At 41.8% G+C, this 16180-nt stretch overlaps 1 protein-coding gene across 8 annotated transcripts in view; it reads left to right on the top strand.

Moving 5' to 3' along the window:
* Window positions 1-1184: 1184 nt before the first annotated feature.
* Window positions 1185-16180, top strand: part of SENP6 (SUMO specific peptidase 6) — a 120152-nt gene continuing 105156 nt past the window's right edge. For 4 of the 8 annotated variants that reach the window (XM_032152916.2, XM_032152907.2, XM_032152899.2 and 1 more), the window contains exon 1: window positions 1709-1881. In XM_032152916.2, the coding sequence (XP_032008807.1) occupies window positions 1830-1881 (52 nt within the window). In that variant the 5' untranslated portion in view covers window positions 1709-1829. Of the gene's footprint in view, window positions 1882-10454; window positions 10521-16180 lie in introns of those variants that run through there. The other 4 variants (XM_032152945.2, XM_032152925.2, XM_058435075.1 and 1 more) reach the window with 2 other exon arrangements.

Genomic DNA, 16180 nt, shown 5'->3' with positions numbered 1-16180 from the left:
GATCCACCCGCCTAGGCCTCCCAAAGTGCTGGGGTTACAGGCATGAGCCACCGCGGCCGGCCTGAAAGATTTTTTTAAAACTACATGTTGAACTCTGTACAAATGGCCAGTTACCCACATTTGCCTATTACCTACACATCTCAGTATTATACTGTATTGGCACAGACGATGTCATAGAACATCACAACAGGATCATGCAATAACCTCAGGCAACAAAAATAAATTACATTCATTACACTACTCTTGCCAATCACGAAAGATTATCGGTCCGCATTAGGAAAAAGATTTTAAAGGACGTTTTAACAATAAGCCTTTCTGCTTAGGCCTTCGTTAACAGCACAACTGAATTAGAACAGTCCATTCCCCAAAGACTGCACTAAATCATGTCGGTTTTCTGCATCATTTTAATTGCTGTTGACTTTTCATTGACATTTAGCATAGATTTTTGCTCATTTTTGTTTTTTAAAGAACGACATTGAAAGACAAGAAAAATGCTATCAGAGGACTACAAACCTACAGGAGTTGAGTTTCAGTCGTGAAACATTATAATTATTTTCTGTGCTTTCCGTATTTCCTTGAATGAGAATGTATTATTTTTATAATATGAAAAAATTTTTAAAGGAAAAGAAGTTAAAAAAAAAAAGGCCTCACTTGTAAGGTAGGCTATGGTTTTTTCAAGTCTCAGGCACGTAAATGACAAGGGACTTTAAAAAAAAAAAAAACACTGCCATTTAAAGCTGACTGGTAGGATCTTCCCTGCTAAATTATTTTGCAAACTTTTAAAAAAATAAATGTAGACCACGAATCATTTACTAAACATGTGATTCCAGTACCTCACTACCTTTTCTCTTCAGTTGGCTGTAGTTTAAATTCTAAGGCCTCCTCAAGACATGACATTTTCACATTTCTTAGGCATCTGTGGTTCCAGAGGAGCAAACCCATCGCACACGCCAGGTCTGCCATGGGGCCCTGGGCGGTGGGGATTTTGGATCTAACGTGTCTAGGCCGAGCCCATGCCGTGAAAGGCCGACCCTGCCGAAAGTCAGTGCTCGGTGAGGCGCCGCAGCCAGCTCTGCCCGCGAGCCGAGTCCGGGCTGCTGAGGGGGAGCCGCGCTGGGGGCGGCGGCGTCGGGGCGGGGGCGGGAGCCGGGCGGCAGCTCCAGCGCCCGTGGGGGAGGAGCGGCAGCGGCGGCGGCTGGAGCTGCTGTGGCGACCGACGCGAGGCGGTGGCAGAGGAGACCCACCCCTGTCCACATGGACAGTCGCAAAGGCCTCCGCTGATGCATTCACGCCTGGGCGGGGTGGGCGGACGGCCGTAGCGGCGGCGGCTGCAGAACGAGCTAGGGGCCTGGAGGCGCCTCACGGTCGCAGACACCTCGCCGCTCCGGCGCGGCGGGTGCGGCCATTTTACGGCCTGGGACGAAGGGAGGCGTGTTTGTGTGCTCGCGTTCATCCTCCTTTCTTGGGAACCCACGGCTGGGGGAAGTTTCTCAGGCAGCCTGGGTGGGAGGTGGATGGGGAGTCGTGGGCCGAGAGGAACCGGGCCCGGGAAGCGCCGTCGTCGTCGTCGCCGCTCGCGTTCCCCCGGAGGGGCCTGAGAAGCTCGGGCCGCGGGCCTCGCTGCCCGCCCGCCCGCGGACAGGCCGGGGCGCGCCTGGCCTGCTTTTGTGTAGGCCCGTCTGAACGTGGGAGCGCAGCCCGCCTGACGGCTGAGGCCAAGGCCCGCAACCCTGCGGCGTCTACCCTCCTCCGGCGCGGCCCCTCATCCCGGCGAGCACGGCGGCGGTGTGGGCCATGGATTAAGAAGGAGGCGGCGTGGGAGGAGGAAGATGGCGGCCGGCAAGAGCGGCGGCAGCGTCGGGGAGATTACTTTTCTGGAAGGTAAGTCTATTTCTGCCCTTGACGGGGAGAAGGGAGGGCATACTGGAAAACGTGGCCCCCAGAACCCCGGATATTCAGTTATCTGCTCTGGGTGGGTTTGGGGGGCGGTGAAGTACGAGGGATGAGCGATGACGGGGAGGGAGTGTGCTGCGAGCGCGCCTGGTTCGAGTCCGCCCAGGCGAGGGGCTCGGCTGCGAGCCGGTTCGGCCCAGGGGGCGCGGGTGGATTGAGCTGCGAGCCAGAGTTGGTGGGCGTCCTTTGAGAGTGCGCGCTGAAGTCTTTGACATTTAAAAAAAATTTGGGGGTGGTGGCCTAAGGATGAGAGCAGCCAGCATTCACATCTTGTTTGGTGTTCATGAAAAGTTTCAAATTGCTAAGGTTGGGTGCAACTGGGGACCAATCAAAGTAGGGAGGGGACAGTTTCATTGAGGTGTGTTTTATACCTTCTAGTCTGTTTCTCAGAGTTTCAGGCTTGCTTTTGCAGCCAGCCTTCAGATTAGGCTTGGCCTTGTCTGATATTCTTTCGGAATGTGTTTTTATAAAAATATTCTGTAAATTTATCTGGAAAAAGAGTAAGGTTTCCAGTGTCAATTTTGGGGCCGTAACTAAAGCTTATTGACACAATTTGAGTGTTTTATTCACTCGTGAGGGAAAGTTAAACATTTGCTGTAAGTAGACTAAGCCAGCCTCAGGAAAAGCTGTATATTTTTGTTGGGGAAGGTGGTAATGGGGAACAATATTGATTTTTTTGGCCTATGAATATATAAAGACCCCCAAAGTAGAGCTAAATGTTATTGTAATTGTAGCCCAAGAAGTGTTTATATTACTTAATTTGACTATGGATTCAGTGTTTACACTTTGTTTAGCAAAATGAGTCTCTGCTGCTCAGAGACTCATTCTTTTTGTTAAAAAGAATTTACTCTTTGGATAATTTTGCAAAGATGATTTTCATTCATAAGCTTTACTTCAAAAAATAACTTTTTTTAGTACGTTTTGGAAAGATTACTGAATCAAGAAAGTACAATTTAACTTAAAATTAAGAAAACCCCTAAACAGGTTCTATAGGAGGGTGTTGAGGAATGGGAATGCCTTGGTACTGCTTTGTTAACAGCACCTTGAACAGTCCCTGGAACACAGTAGGTACTCAATGTTAGTCTAGTGAAAGAATAGTGAATAATAGAGGTAATTTTTCTTAATTCTTCCTACTTGAGTATAGTAAAGTGAGAAAAAAATCTTACCGTACAAGCCAGCCTTTATCTAAAAGCGATGAGAACTTTACAGGAGATTTCCTAGTAAGAGTAAGAAAAGCTTCTGAGTTTTTCTGGGTTCATTTCGTATTACCTCCATTCCAGTTTGCGGAATGGGTACCTGTCGAGGCTGAGAGGGTGCAGCTTGTGTTACAGGTAGTGCTGTGTGTGTTGTTTTTGTTTTGAAATTGGAAACAAAAGATGGCTTACTCGTGCTTATTTCTTCAGTATGCAGGTGATTATACTTTTGTGCTATCCTAGATTTCCAGCTTCTATAGGCCCGATTGAGTTAAAATTCTAATTGGATGAACATAGGGAGGATTAAAACAAGCACAAATAAAGCCACAGGTGTAGAGTTAATGTGAGTTTCAAACTACTCCTTTTAGTTTATTCTAATCTAAGGGTCTTTGAATGTACAGGTGTGATAAATTCGAGTTTCACCATGTCTTAAGCATTTTTATAAAGCAAGCAAACGGTAACTTCTTTAGAGCATCAGCGTAAGGGTTCTGGGCATGGTGGCGCACGCCTTTAGTCACACACAGCATTTTGGAAGGCCGAGGCAGGCGGATCACTTGAGGCCAGGAATTGGTGACCAGCCTGGCCAACATGGCGAAACCCCACTCTACTAAAAATACAAAAATTAGCCGTGTGTGGTTGGCGTGCGCTTGTAGTCCCAGCTACTGCGGAGGCTGAGGCAGGAGAATCGTTTGAAAACGGGAGGCAGAGGTTGCAGTGATCGCGCCACTGCACTCCAGCCAGGACAACTGAGCGAGATTCTGTCTCCAAAAAAAAAAAAAAAAAAACGTAAGGAAAAGGAACAATTTTAGTTCCTCATAACCAATTTTCATATGCTATATTGAATGTTTCCAAATAAACGAATGATATTTAATACTAATGTTTTCTGCTTAATTTCCCATGATTCTTTTGGTGTCTTACACTTTTAATAATAATAAAGTATTCCAGCCAGGCCTGGTGGCTCACGCCTGTAAATCCCAACACTTTGGGAGGCCGAGATGAACAGATCACCTGAGGTCAGGAGTTTGAGACCAGCCTGGCCAACATGGTGAAACCCCGTCTCTACTAAAAATACAGAAATTAGACTGGCGTGGTGGCATGTGCCTGTAATCCCAACTACTGGGGAGGCTGAGGCAGGAGAATCACCTGAACCCGGGAGCTGGAGGTTGCAGTGAGCCGAGATCGCACCATTTGCACTCCAGCCTGGGCGAGGAGCGAAACTACATCTCAGATAATAATAAAATATTCCACCATAATTTGCTGTATGTTTTGTATTATCAGGTTTATAAGTGTTCAAAATATTTCCCCATACATAGGCTCCTAGGATTTAATATTAAGACATCTACATATTACACTTTCTTTACTTTCCAGTCGAGTCCTTGAAAAACTAAACTAGGTTCTCATTCGCTCATCACACTTACGGCATCCTCCTCTAACAGGCAATGTACCACGGTGAATACAACAGTGCGTAAGAGAGTCAAGGACTCTGCCTTTACTTAGTCTTCTGTCTTAGGTTCTGCGAAAGCATATCTCTGTAATAAACTGTGAAAAAGTAATGACTTTATCTTTTCACCATCATATTTCTTGCACCTGAAACATATTTGTTGTTAATGAAATAAACCAGATGATAAACAGTATGATAAATACTGGAAGACATAAACAGCAATGATGGGGAAGCCATTTTACATAGCACTGAAGTCAGGAAAGGCATCCCTGAGGAGGTTACACATAATTAAGTAAACATCTTAACTAAGAGACACTTCAGAATATGGCAGACGGGATACGTGTAAAGATTCATTTGATAAAAAGGCTGAAATGTAGAAAGCAAAGGAGAGTGATATGAGAGGCAGGAGATCTTTCATACAGGATCATGAATAATTTTTATATCTTTCTCAGCGGGAAGCCATTGACGAGTTTGGGGCAAGGAGGTGTAATGATAATGGTTTATCTTTATTTAAAAAAAACTTTGGCTGCTCTCTTGGAATGAATTAGGGGGCAAGATTAAAAGCAAGACAATAAATTAGGATAACATTGTAGTAGTCAAGGTAGAAGTGGTCGGGGCTTCAATTAGCATGACGTCAGTGGAGATTGGGGAAGAGAAGTTGATAGGTTGAGGATATGTTTGGATGTAGAGCTTACAGGAGTTGATGAATTGTACATTGAGTGTCAGAATAAGAGGAATCAAAAGGTTTTGTTTAGCCTGAGGTATTGGTGGTACTGCCATTTACTGAGATGGAGTAGACTGATAGAAGAATGAGAAGAAAATCAACAACACTGGTCATATTAAATTTGAGATGCCTGTTTGACATTTTTGCTCTGAAGTATGTTTTATATCTTTATAACTACTAAGATTCTAATTCCATTTCTTTCTATAGCTTCTCTAGGGAAAAGGAGACCTACTGGTTGTCTTTTTATACAAAAGCACACTAAAATTGTATGGATTTCATTAAGCCACAGCTTGTGTTAAAATTTTTTACTCTCCTCTCCCCTCTTTGACTTATTTCTTTCACTTCGCTAACTGCTGCTCATACCCCTTTTCCACTTATGATAGACAGTTTTGGCAGGTTGCTCCCCTGTATTTATTCAGTCAGCAGATACTTATTGAACACCTATGTTGTAGGCAATGGCACTGCACTGAGAGGCATAACAGTGAGGGAGAAGAAACCATGTTTTTTTCATAGAGTGTTCAGTCCAGTGAGGAAAGTAAAAAATAATAAAATAATACTTTTAAATGTAAAATTACAATTGACAAGTACAGCAATCAGTGGTGTATTGTTTATACAAGTTGAACATCCCAAATTTAGAAATCCAAAATGCACCAAAATTTGAAGCAACATGACCCCCCTAAGAAATGCTCATTGAATCAATTTAGATTTTTGGATTTGGGATGCTCAGTTGGGATAATATAATAAAATTTGCAAATATTCCAAAATCCAAAAAAAAAAAAATCTGAAATCTGAAACATTTCTCCTAGTTTCAAGCATTTCGGATAAGGGATAGTTAACCTGAAATCATGAGAACTGGATCTAATCAGGGTGGTTCGAAGTGGGTATTAGAGAACAGAAGGTAGGGAGGCAGTGCTTTCTAGGCAGAGGGAGTAAAATAGGGGAGCACGGCATGTTTGGAGAATTTAAGGGAGGACAGTAATGGTGTCAGATAGGAGAGAGGTGCAAGATGATACTGGAGGTGACATCAGATTTATTTCAAACAAGGTCAACAGCCGGGCATGGTGGCTCACGCCTGTAATCCCAGCATTTTGGGAGGCTGAGGTGAGAGGATTGCTTGAGCCCAGGAGTTCGAGACCAGCCTGAGCAACATAGTGAGCCCGTGTCCATACAAAAAAATTAAAAAATGATATGGGAGGGTTCTTGAGCCCAGGGGGGCAAGGCTGCAGTGAGCCATGATCATACCACTGCATTCCCACCTGGGAGTACAGAGCGAGACCCTGCTGCCCAGAAAAAAAAAAGGTCATCAGCTGCTACATGGAGAGAGCTTCAGAGAGGGGCAGCAGATTATCCAGTTAGGAGATGATTGGAATATAGGACAAAGGTGATTGATGGTAGCTAGCTTGTTCTTATAAACTTTCTTTTGATATTCTACCTCTTTTTTCACTGTGGGGGCTCGTTATAACAAGTCTACCTACTCTCTTATACATTTCTTCATTTTTGTACTGCACTTGTTCATATCTAGTTTTCTTTTCCTTTTTTTTTTAACCAAGTGAATTCCTTCTCCTATATTTTCTCCCGTTTTTCCTGAAGTAACTTTTTTCTGCCTTTCCTTTCTAATATACATATATTACTACTTTAGTTTGTTTTCCTTTTCATTTCAGCCTGTCTTCCTTTATGGACCTTGTCTACTAGGTTGAAAAGAGTGATGCTAAACTGTTGCATGCAATATTGTTCTCTACAGATACCAGCAAAAATGCTTCTGTCTCCAAATGAGAAGTGTTTCCATTTCACCTTAGCCAGTCTTTTATGTTATATATAAACTCAGTGCAGAACCCAATCAGTTTGCCAGTTTTACTGGAGACCGTAAATACCTAACACTGTCTGTTGAACTAGAGCACAGTTTCTCCCAAATGATTGGCATTCCATGGAATATGAACAGGGTTTCTAGTTTCTGCCTACTTAGGGGAATACACCTCTTTTTCTTTTGATTGCATTACTTTTGGAAACTACATCATGGTCATTGCTTATTTACTTACTTAAGTATGTTTATTTCCTGATTTCGTCCCAGTTAAAGTGATAAATTCTGTTTATCATGTGAGTTCATGTACTTGAAACAGTAAAGCAGAACCTCACTTGGAATGAAAGTGATTTTCAGGCAAAGTGCAGTGGGTCATACCTGTTATCCTGAGATAACACTTCGGGAGGCCAAGGCAGGAGGATTGCTTGAGCCCAGGAGTTCAAGACCAGCCTGAGCAACATAGCGAGGCCCCATCTCCACAAAAAATACAAAAATTAGCCGGACGTCACAGCATGCACCCGAAGTCCCAGGAATTCGGGAGGCTGAGGTGGGAGGATTGCTTGTTGCTCGAGCCCAGGAGATTGAGGCTGCAGTTCATGACACTGCACTTCAGCCTGGGTGACAGAGCTGAGAAGAAAGAAAGAAAAAAAGAGAGGGAGGGAGGAAGAAAGAAGAGGAAAAAGAGAAAAGGAGGAAGGAAAGAAAGGAAGGAGAAAAGAAAGTGATTTTCGTTAGAAATGCATTGAGAATATGAACTCAAAAGTCAGAATGCTGAGGTTCAACATCTGGCTTTACTACTTGTTAGCTGTGTGATCTTGGGTAGATTACTTAACCTCTCTGTGTTTTCTCATCTGTAAAACGAGGGTAGTAATTGTCATTAAAAAATAATAATTGTAGTTACCTTGTAAGATTGCCATGAGGATTGAGGTAATATATATTACTTAAAGCAATTCCAGGCATATAATAAGCACGCTGTGTTACTTGATATTATTTATTTTATTAGCAGATAGAGAAAAGAAAAAGAGCTTTCTTTCCTTGCTTGTCTTCTCTTCTATTTGAATTTTAGTTTGCATTGTTTTTCTTTCACTGACTACCTTTTTCTAGATATTAGCTGATTTTGACCAGTGTTGTAATGAGAGAGGAAAGAGAATGAAATTACATACTTTGTATGTCTAGACTTTCATAAGTTGATTATTCCTGTTACTATTAGAAAAGTATGTTGAATATTTGAGAAACTTGAGGTATAGAAGGGTTGTTTGGCACAGCTTAAGTTATTGGGGAAGTCAGACTGTAGCCTGGGACATGACTTAATAGCTTCAGCTTTCTTCAGCATTTCCTTCCTCTCTCTTTCTCCCCCTCTTCCTCATCACTTTGCTTCCCTGTTCTTACCTCTTTTTCCTGTGCCTCCCCCCAAAGGAAGGGGCGACTGAACAAGAGAGGGAAAAATAATGTTATTATTGGAGAAGTATTACTTATTGATGAAGCAGCACTTTTAAGAGGGCAAAAACGGAAAGCCACAAATCTCTTGAGGCCCAGCTTCAGAAATTTACAGTGTTACGTCTTCCACATTGTATTGGCCAAAAAAATACAGAGCCAGCCCTGATTGAAGGGGAGAGGGAGTAGATTCCACCCTTCAATGGGAAGAATGACAAATAATTTGCAGCCGTCTTTAATCTATACAGCCATCTTTTCTGTCCCATACCTACCTGGTATTTTTTCCCCATTCTTTCAACACTCATAGTATTTTTCAACAGTCATGTAGTATTTTAAATGACAATTCTTATGAAACCCAAACTCCAACTTTTGGACAGTTTGGGAAGCTAAAGAAGGACAAAACAAAATGGGCAACTTAATTAGTAATTTATTTCAAAGATATAAATAGCATAGAAACAGTCATTAGTTTAATGTTTTGTTTTTGTTTTTTGAGATGGAGTCTCGGCTCTGTTGCCCAGGCTGGAGTGTAGTGGCTCCATCTCAGCTCACTGGCTCACTGCAACCTCCGCCTTCCAGGTTCAAGCAATTCTGCTTCCTCAGCCTCCCTAGTAGCTGGGATTACAGGCGAGCACCACCATGCCTGACTAATTTTTGTATTTTTAGTAGAGATGGGGTTTCTCCATGTTGTCCAGGCTGGTCTCAAACTCCTGACCTCAAGTGATCCACCCACTTCAGCCTCCCAAAGTGCTGGGATTAGAAATGTGAGCCACCACACCTGGCCTTAGTTTAACTTTTAGTTGATTGGGAATGGATTCAGGAATTTCTGAAACTAGTCAAGCATAAGTATGGACAAAAGAGGAAGAATGTTAGAAACTTTTTCTTCCTTTTGTTTTTTCTTTCATTTAGTGATGCCTGGGTCATACTCTCATTTTCATTACTTAAACTCTTAGAAATGGTCATACTATTCACGATACTAAAAATAAAACAGTATCTTGATACAAAGTGCCAGTTAATCCACTAAGTCACAGACTGTTAATGCTCACAGTTACAGCACACTTAAGTTGTATACGTAAGTCATATTACTTAGAATGATGCAACAATGGATAATCCATTATTGTGAACTGCAAATGGTGGTTGCCATCATCAGGTAATAAAACAATGGCTACAATTACAGAAAGTGATAGATAATCTGTGCCATATCCATTTGACACTAAAAATGGTTGCTTTTGGCCCCTAATTTTTTTGTCTACCTTAGGTTTTTGTACTTCCCAGAATCTTCTGCATCCATTGGCAAAAATTAGGAACTGTCATCTTCAGAGTATATGGGGCTTTCAGTGCTAAAATTGGGATAGTCCCAGGCACACTGGGATGTTTGGACACTCTGCCTTGTCCTAGTTTAACAACAGCTACCTTGAAGCCGTCTGAAACCAGCCTGGAGTAGTATGACAACCGCTATGTTCTGATCTTGCCTTTGGAGGTTGTTTTTGTTTGTTTTGTTTGGGGGTGGGGTGAAGGAGGACTTGCTATTTCAAATACATTTTTATACTTTTTGAAGATGCGTTTTTTTCCCCTCCCAAATTCACTGCATTACAATTTTTGAAACAGAACGGGAGAAAAAAAATAACAAACAGTGCTGGCATTCAATAGATGGTAAATTCACTTTTCATTTTTAATAAAGAGTGGACGACGAGGAACTAGAAATTCTCCTAGGCTTGGAGAATTTAAACTGTTTAGTAACCTTGTTGTTTCATATATTCAAAAATCTACAACTTCCTACCCTCATAACCTCCTACTCATGAATCAAGCACTAAATTCTGGAGACAAGATGAAGGTACTACTTCTTAACTACCATGACCCCTGCTGACTCTGCTTCTGTGGAAACCAATAACTTCTCTTGCTTCATAACCCCAGCGGTCGCTATTTGAATGAAGTGGGATTCCAAACATTTTGGCATTCAGTCTTCTGTTTTCAGCCCAGGTTGGTTTTCATTTTTTAAACACAGGAGATATAAAAGAATGATTTAGTAAATCATAATAGCGATTAAGTCTGAGGCTGTTTATCAGCTTCTCCTTCACAAGTTTGGGTATCAGCTCCTCAGTCTCTTTTGCTTTCACCATTTACAGGCTTCACTTATTTCTTGAGTCTTTGGTAATTTAAGCTTTTTATGAAACTGTCCATCTTCTTGAATTATGTGTTTGCACTTTCAAGTTAAAGTGTTTATCAAATTTCATTGGTCTGTCTCACAGAATACTGAATTCCCTGACACTTTGAAAGCATAAGGAACATTTGGAACTACTTATCTCATGCAGTCATTTCTCAGTTTAATTTCTGGCTTTAGAAGTTTGTGTGCTTCAGCTTGAGATAAGTATATTTTTAAGAGATTGTGTATTCTGTGTAAAGGTAGCACCAACTGCACCACTTTGGAATAGGTGTCATTGCTAGACTTTTTCATTCCGTAGTAAGTTAAGGAGTTTCCAGCAACACCTGTAGCACTAAACTGCTGCCTGACTAATGAACTGAACTGACTATGCTAGCATCCTGCTGAAAGGTACATAGAAGTAGATAGACTAGTGAAGCTGGGGTCCTAAGGGAAAGAACATTTTGGTTTTGGTAGCTCACAGAGGGGTCTAATTTAATATTACATCCAGAAATATAGTATTTAAAGACTTTATCTTGAAGTAGTAGTGATCTGTTGGTTTGTCTTCTATACCAAAAGATACAGGTTTTGAAGGTCAGGGACTTGAGAAAGGCTTAGCTAGGTGATTTTTCTTCTTCATGTAGCATCTGCAGGGATGATTTGGTGGTGGCTTGTGTGGTTTGGTTGGGAAGTTCCATGTCTGCAGTCTAAAGACCTCTCAGATGGCCTCTGCAGCAGGGTACTCAGACTTGTAACATGGTGACTCAAGGCTTTGGAAAATCTTGATAGTTCTTGAGAAAGACTTGGGCTGTAGCCCTACAGAGCCACATAAATTTGCTTTTCTAACATTCACATTTAATTCTGTATTTTCTTTTGCTCGTTTTATATTTCTAAGTTACATTTTTCTTATAAGTTTTTCTCATATTCATAATTGTTGTGGTGCACTTATGGCTCATTGCAGTCTCAAACTCCTGGGCTCAAGGGATCCTCCTGCCTCAGCCTCCTTAGTAGCTGGGACTACAGGCATGTGCCACCACAACCAGCTGATTTTTTTATTTTTGTAGAGACAGAGTGTCACTATGCTGCTCAGGCTGGTCTCGACTTCTGGCCTCAAGCAATCTTCTTGCCTTAGCCACCTAAAACGCTAGGATTATAGGTGTGAGCTGTCTGATAGCCCCATGAGACTAGTAGAAATTAAAACATCACTACAGTGGGAGATGATGCATAGAAACAGGAAACAGGAAAACTTAAAAACAGTACTGAAACCACTTTGGAGATCGGTTTGGCAATACCTGTTGAACTTGAAAATGCACATCCCCGAGGACCAAATCATTCCATTGCTAAAGGATACCCTAGGTCAGGTATCGGAAGACTATGCCCCAGGCCGGGTGCAGTGGCTCACGTCTGTAATCCTAGCACTTTGGGAGGCCAAAGCGGGCAGATCACTTGAGGCCAGGAGTTCAAAACCAGCCTGGCCAACATGGTGAGACCCCTTCACTACTAAAAATACAAAAATCAGCCGGGCATCGTAGCATATGCCTGTAATCCCAGCTACTTGGGAGGCTGAGGCACGAGAATCACTTGAACCCAGGAGGCAGAGGTTGCAGTGAGCCGAGATTGTGCCACTGCACTCCAGCCTGCGTGACAGAGCGAGATTCTATCTTTAAAAAAAAAAAAGAAAAGAAAACTATGACCCAGCCAAATTTGGCCAGCTTCCTGTTTTTAAGAGGCTCATGAGCTCAGAATGGCTTTTATATTTTTAATGACTGGAGGGAAAAAGTCAAAAGAAGAATGTTTCATGACACATGAAAATTACATGAAATTCAAATGTCACTGCCCTTAAAGTTTTATTGCAACACAGCAATACCTATTCGCATTATACCTGCCTTCTCATTGAAATGGCAACGTTGAGTAACTGACAGACTGTATGGACTACACAGTGTAAGATATTTACTATCTGGCCCTTTACAGAAAAAGGCTGGTGACCTCTGCCCTAGAGAAACCACACATGCACAAGGAAACAAACTTAAAAAAAAAGTTCTTAATAGCAATATGAGACATACTAAAATATTCATAGTAGCAATGTGTGTAATAATAAAAAGGTGAAGGCCGGGCGCGGTGGCTCACACCTGTAATCCCAGCATTTTGGGAGGCTGAGGTGGGCAGATCACGAGGTCAGGAGATTGAGACCATCCTGGCTAATACAGTGAAACCCCATCTCTACTGAAAATACAAAAAATTAGCCAGGCGAGGTGGCGGGCGCCTGTAGTCCCAGCTACTCAGGAGGCTGAGGCAGGAGAATGGTGTGAACCCCGGGGGGCGGAGCCTGCAGTGAGCCAAGATAGTGCCACTGCACTCCAGCCTGGGCGACAGAGCGAGACTCCGTCTCAAAAAAAAAAAAAAAAAAAAGGTGAATATAACCTAAATTTCCACAAATAGAGGGATGTATAAATAAGCAATTATATTTATACTATGGAACACTAAATGATAATGAAAATGAAAGCACTAGCTTTTTTTTTTTCTCTTCAACTCTTTGAAAGTAAATTCCAGACATGCTGCTCATTTAACCGTAATTACTTTATTGTTTAACTTACCCTTATTTGTTTAGGAAATATACATTTCTTAAATTACTGCAGTGTAGTTATAAGACTCAGAAAATTAACATTGATACAATACTATAATCTACAAACATTTTTCCACTTTCATTAGTTGACCTAAAAATGTTCCTTAATAGCAAAAGAGAAAAAATTCTGGTTCAGGATCTGATACATAATGATGTATTGCATTGATTTGTCATGTCCCATTTGCCTTCTTTAATCTGGGAATAGCTCTTCAGACTTTGTCTTTCTTGACCTTGACATTTTTTTTTTTTTTTTTTTTTTTTTGAGACGGAGTCTCGCTCTGTCACCCAGGCTGGAGTGCAGTGGCGCAGTCTCGGCTCACTGCAAGCTCCGCCTCCCGGGTTCACGCCATTCTCCTGCCTCAGCCTCTCCGAGTAGCTGGGACTACAGGTGCCCGCCACCACGCCTGGCTAATTTTTTGTATTTTTAGTAGAGACGGGGTTTCACTGTGGTCTCGATTTCCTGACCTCGTGATCCGCCTGCCTCGGCCTCCCAAAGTGCTGGGATTACAAGCGTGAGCCACCACGCCCGGCCAACCTTGACATTTTTTAAGAAAACAGGATGGTTATTTTGTAGTTTAATCCCAATTTGCGTTTGTCTGATGTTTCCTTATGATTCAAGTCAGGTTATGCATTTTTTTAAAATATAAGGAATGCCATAAAAATGATTTTTTTGTTCTTCTCAGTGTGTCGTATTGAGGGGACCATGATGTCAATTTGTCTTGTTGTTGGGAAAATTAACTTTGATCACTTAGTTAAGGTGGTGTTCACCAGATTTTTCCGCAGAAAGTTACTATCTTTTTTTTTTTTTTTTTTTTTTTTTTTTTTGAGACAGAGTCTGGCTCTGTCGCTCAGGCTGGAGTGCAGTGGCGTGATCTCAGCTCACTGCAACCTCTGCCTCCCAGGTTCAAGCCATTCTCCTGCCTCAGCCTCCCGAGTAGCTGGGATTACAGGTGTGCACCACCAGGCCAGGCTAATTTTTTTGTATTTTTAGTAGAGATGGGGAATTACCATATTGGCCAGGCTGGTCTCGAACTCCTGATCCTGTGATCCGCCTGTCTTGGCCTCCCAAAGTGCTAGGATTATAGGCGTGAGCCACTGCACCCAGCCACTATCTTTCTCTTTGAAATTAATAAATATTGTATGGAGAGATAATTTGAAACCTTGTAAGTAACTTGTTTCTTGTCAGATTTCACCCACTGGTTCAACATCCATTGATGATTCATGCCTGAATCCCCCAATTATTAATATAATGGTTCCCAAGTGATTTTTCTCCCTTTACTGCACCAACAATAGAACCTTCACTACGTACTTGAATAGACTTGTTGATAGCTTATTGCTGGGGAGAAGTTAGATGCTTGCTGAAGGTTTGGGGAGTTATTCCTGTTTCAGATTAAGGGAGTTCCTTCCTATTCCTGGTTTGCAAGTTTTTTTTGTTGTTGTTTTGAGACAGAGTCTCACACACTTTGTTACCCAGGCTGGAGTGCAGTGGTGGCCTGATCTCGGCTCACTGCAATTCCACCTCCTGGGTTCAAGCAATTCTCCTGCCTCAGCCTCCCAATTAGCTGGGATTACAAGCATGCACCACCACACCCAGCTCATTTTTGTATTTTTAGTAGAAACAGGGTTTTACCATGTTGGCCAAGCTGGTCTTGAATGCCTGACCTCAAGTGATTCACCCACCTTGGCCTCCCAAAGTGCTGGGATTATCTCGTCTATCCTGCTAAGAGGTTTGTTTTGTTTTGTTTTGTTTTGTTTGAGACAGAGTCTTGCTGTGTCGCGCAGGCTGAAGTGCAGTGGCATGATCTTAGCTCACTCAACCTCTGCCTTCTGGGTTCAAGCGATTCTCCTGTGTCAGCCTCCTGAGTAGCTGGGATTACAGGTGCGCGGCACCACGCCTGGCTAATTTTTGTATTTTTAGTAGAGACAGGGTTTTGTAACATCGGCCAGGCTGGTCTCAAACTCCTGACCTCAAGTGATCCACCCACCTCGGCCTCCCAAAGTGCTGGGATTACGGGCATGAGCCACCGTGCCCTGCCTGCTAAGCGTTTTTGTTTGTTGTGAGTGGATATTGTAAATGACATTATGGTTTTCAAATGTTTACTTTTGCTTTTTAGAATAAACCCTGCTTAATTATAATATGTTATTTATATATCACTGAGTTTGATTTGCTAATATTTTATTTAGGTTTTATATCTGTCTTTTTGTGAGATTCCTCAGTAATTTTCCTTCCTTGAATGTCATTGTCAAGTTTGGGATCAAGTATTCTGACTTCATAAAATGAGCTGCAAAGTGTTCCTTTTTTATTTTCTGCAAAAGTTCAGATAAGATTGGTGCTATTTTTTAAAAGTTTGAAAGAAATTAGTGGTGAAGCCTTCTGAGCCTGAGTTTTGCTTTTTTGGGAAGATTTGTCATAATGAATTCAATTTATTTTATTGATATAGCAGTATTAAAAATCTTCTTTTGCTTCTTGTGTTCATTTGGTAACTTGTGCCCTCATAGACATTTAGGTTTTTGCTTTCTTTGGTCAACCATACTAGTTCCTATTCATCCACCAGATGTTTATCTTTTTTCACTTTTGTTAATCTCTCTTCTACTATTATCTCCTCTCTGGTTCTTTTTGTTCTTATGGGTTGCTACTTTTCTTCCTCTTTCCATTATTGTCATTTTAGTGGAGGATATGGAGAAAACTTTATGTGTTTAATTTGTGATATTTAATTGGGATCTCCCTTTAACCTTTTTCTTTCCATCTCCTTAATTTTCTAACTAGAATACAGTGGACATAATTTTCTGCTCTCATAATTAGAAATGTCAGCCATAACAAGTTATTGAAATGTAGTGATACTCTCAAGGACTTTTGAAGATTTTAAGTTTTTGTCC

Source organism: Hylobates moloch, unplaced genomic scaffold (genome assembly GCF_009828535.3).
Source record: "Hylobates moloch isolate HMO894 unplaced genomic scaffold, HMol_V3 SCAFFOLD_2, whole genome shotgun sequence".
Taxonomy (NCBI): domain Eukaryota; kingdom Metazoa; phylum Chordata; class Mammalia; order Primates; family Hylobatidae; genus Hylobates; species Hylobates moloch.
Note: the sequence above shows the minus strand (reverse complement) of the source record. Positions and strands in the feature narration are given on the sequence as shown.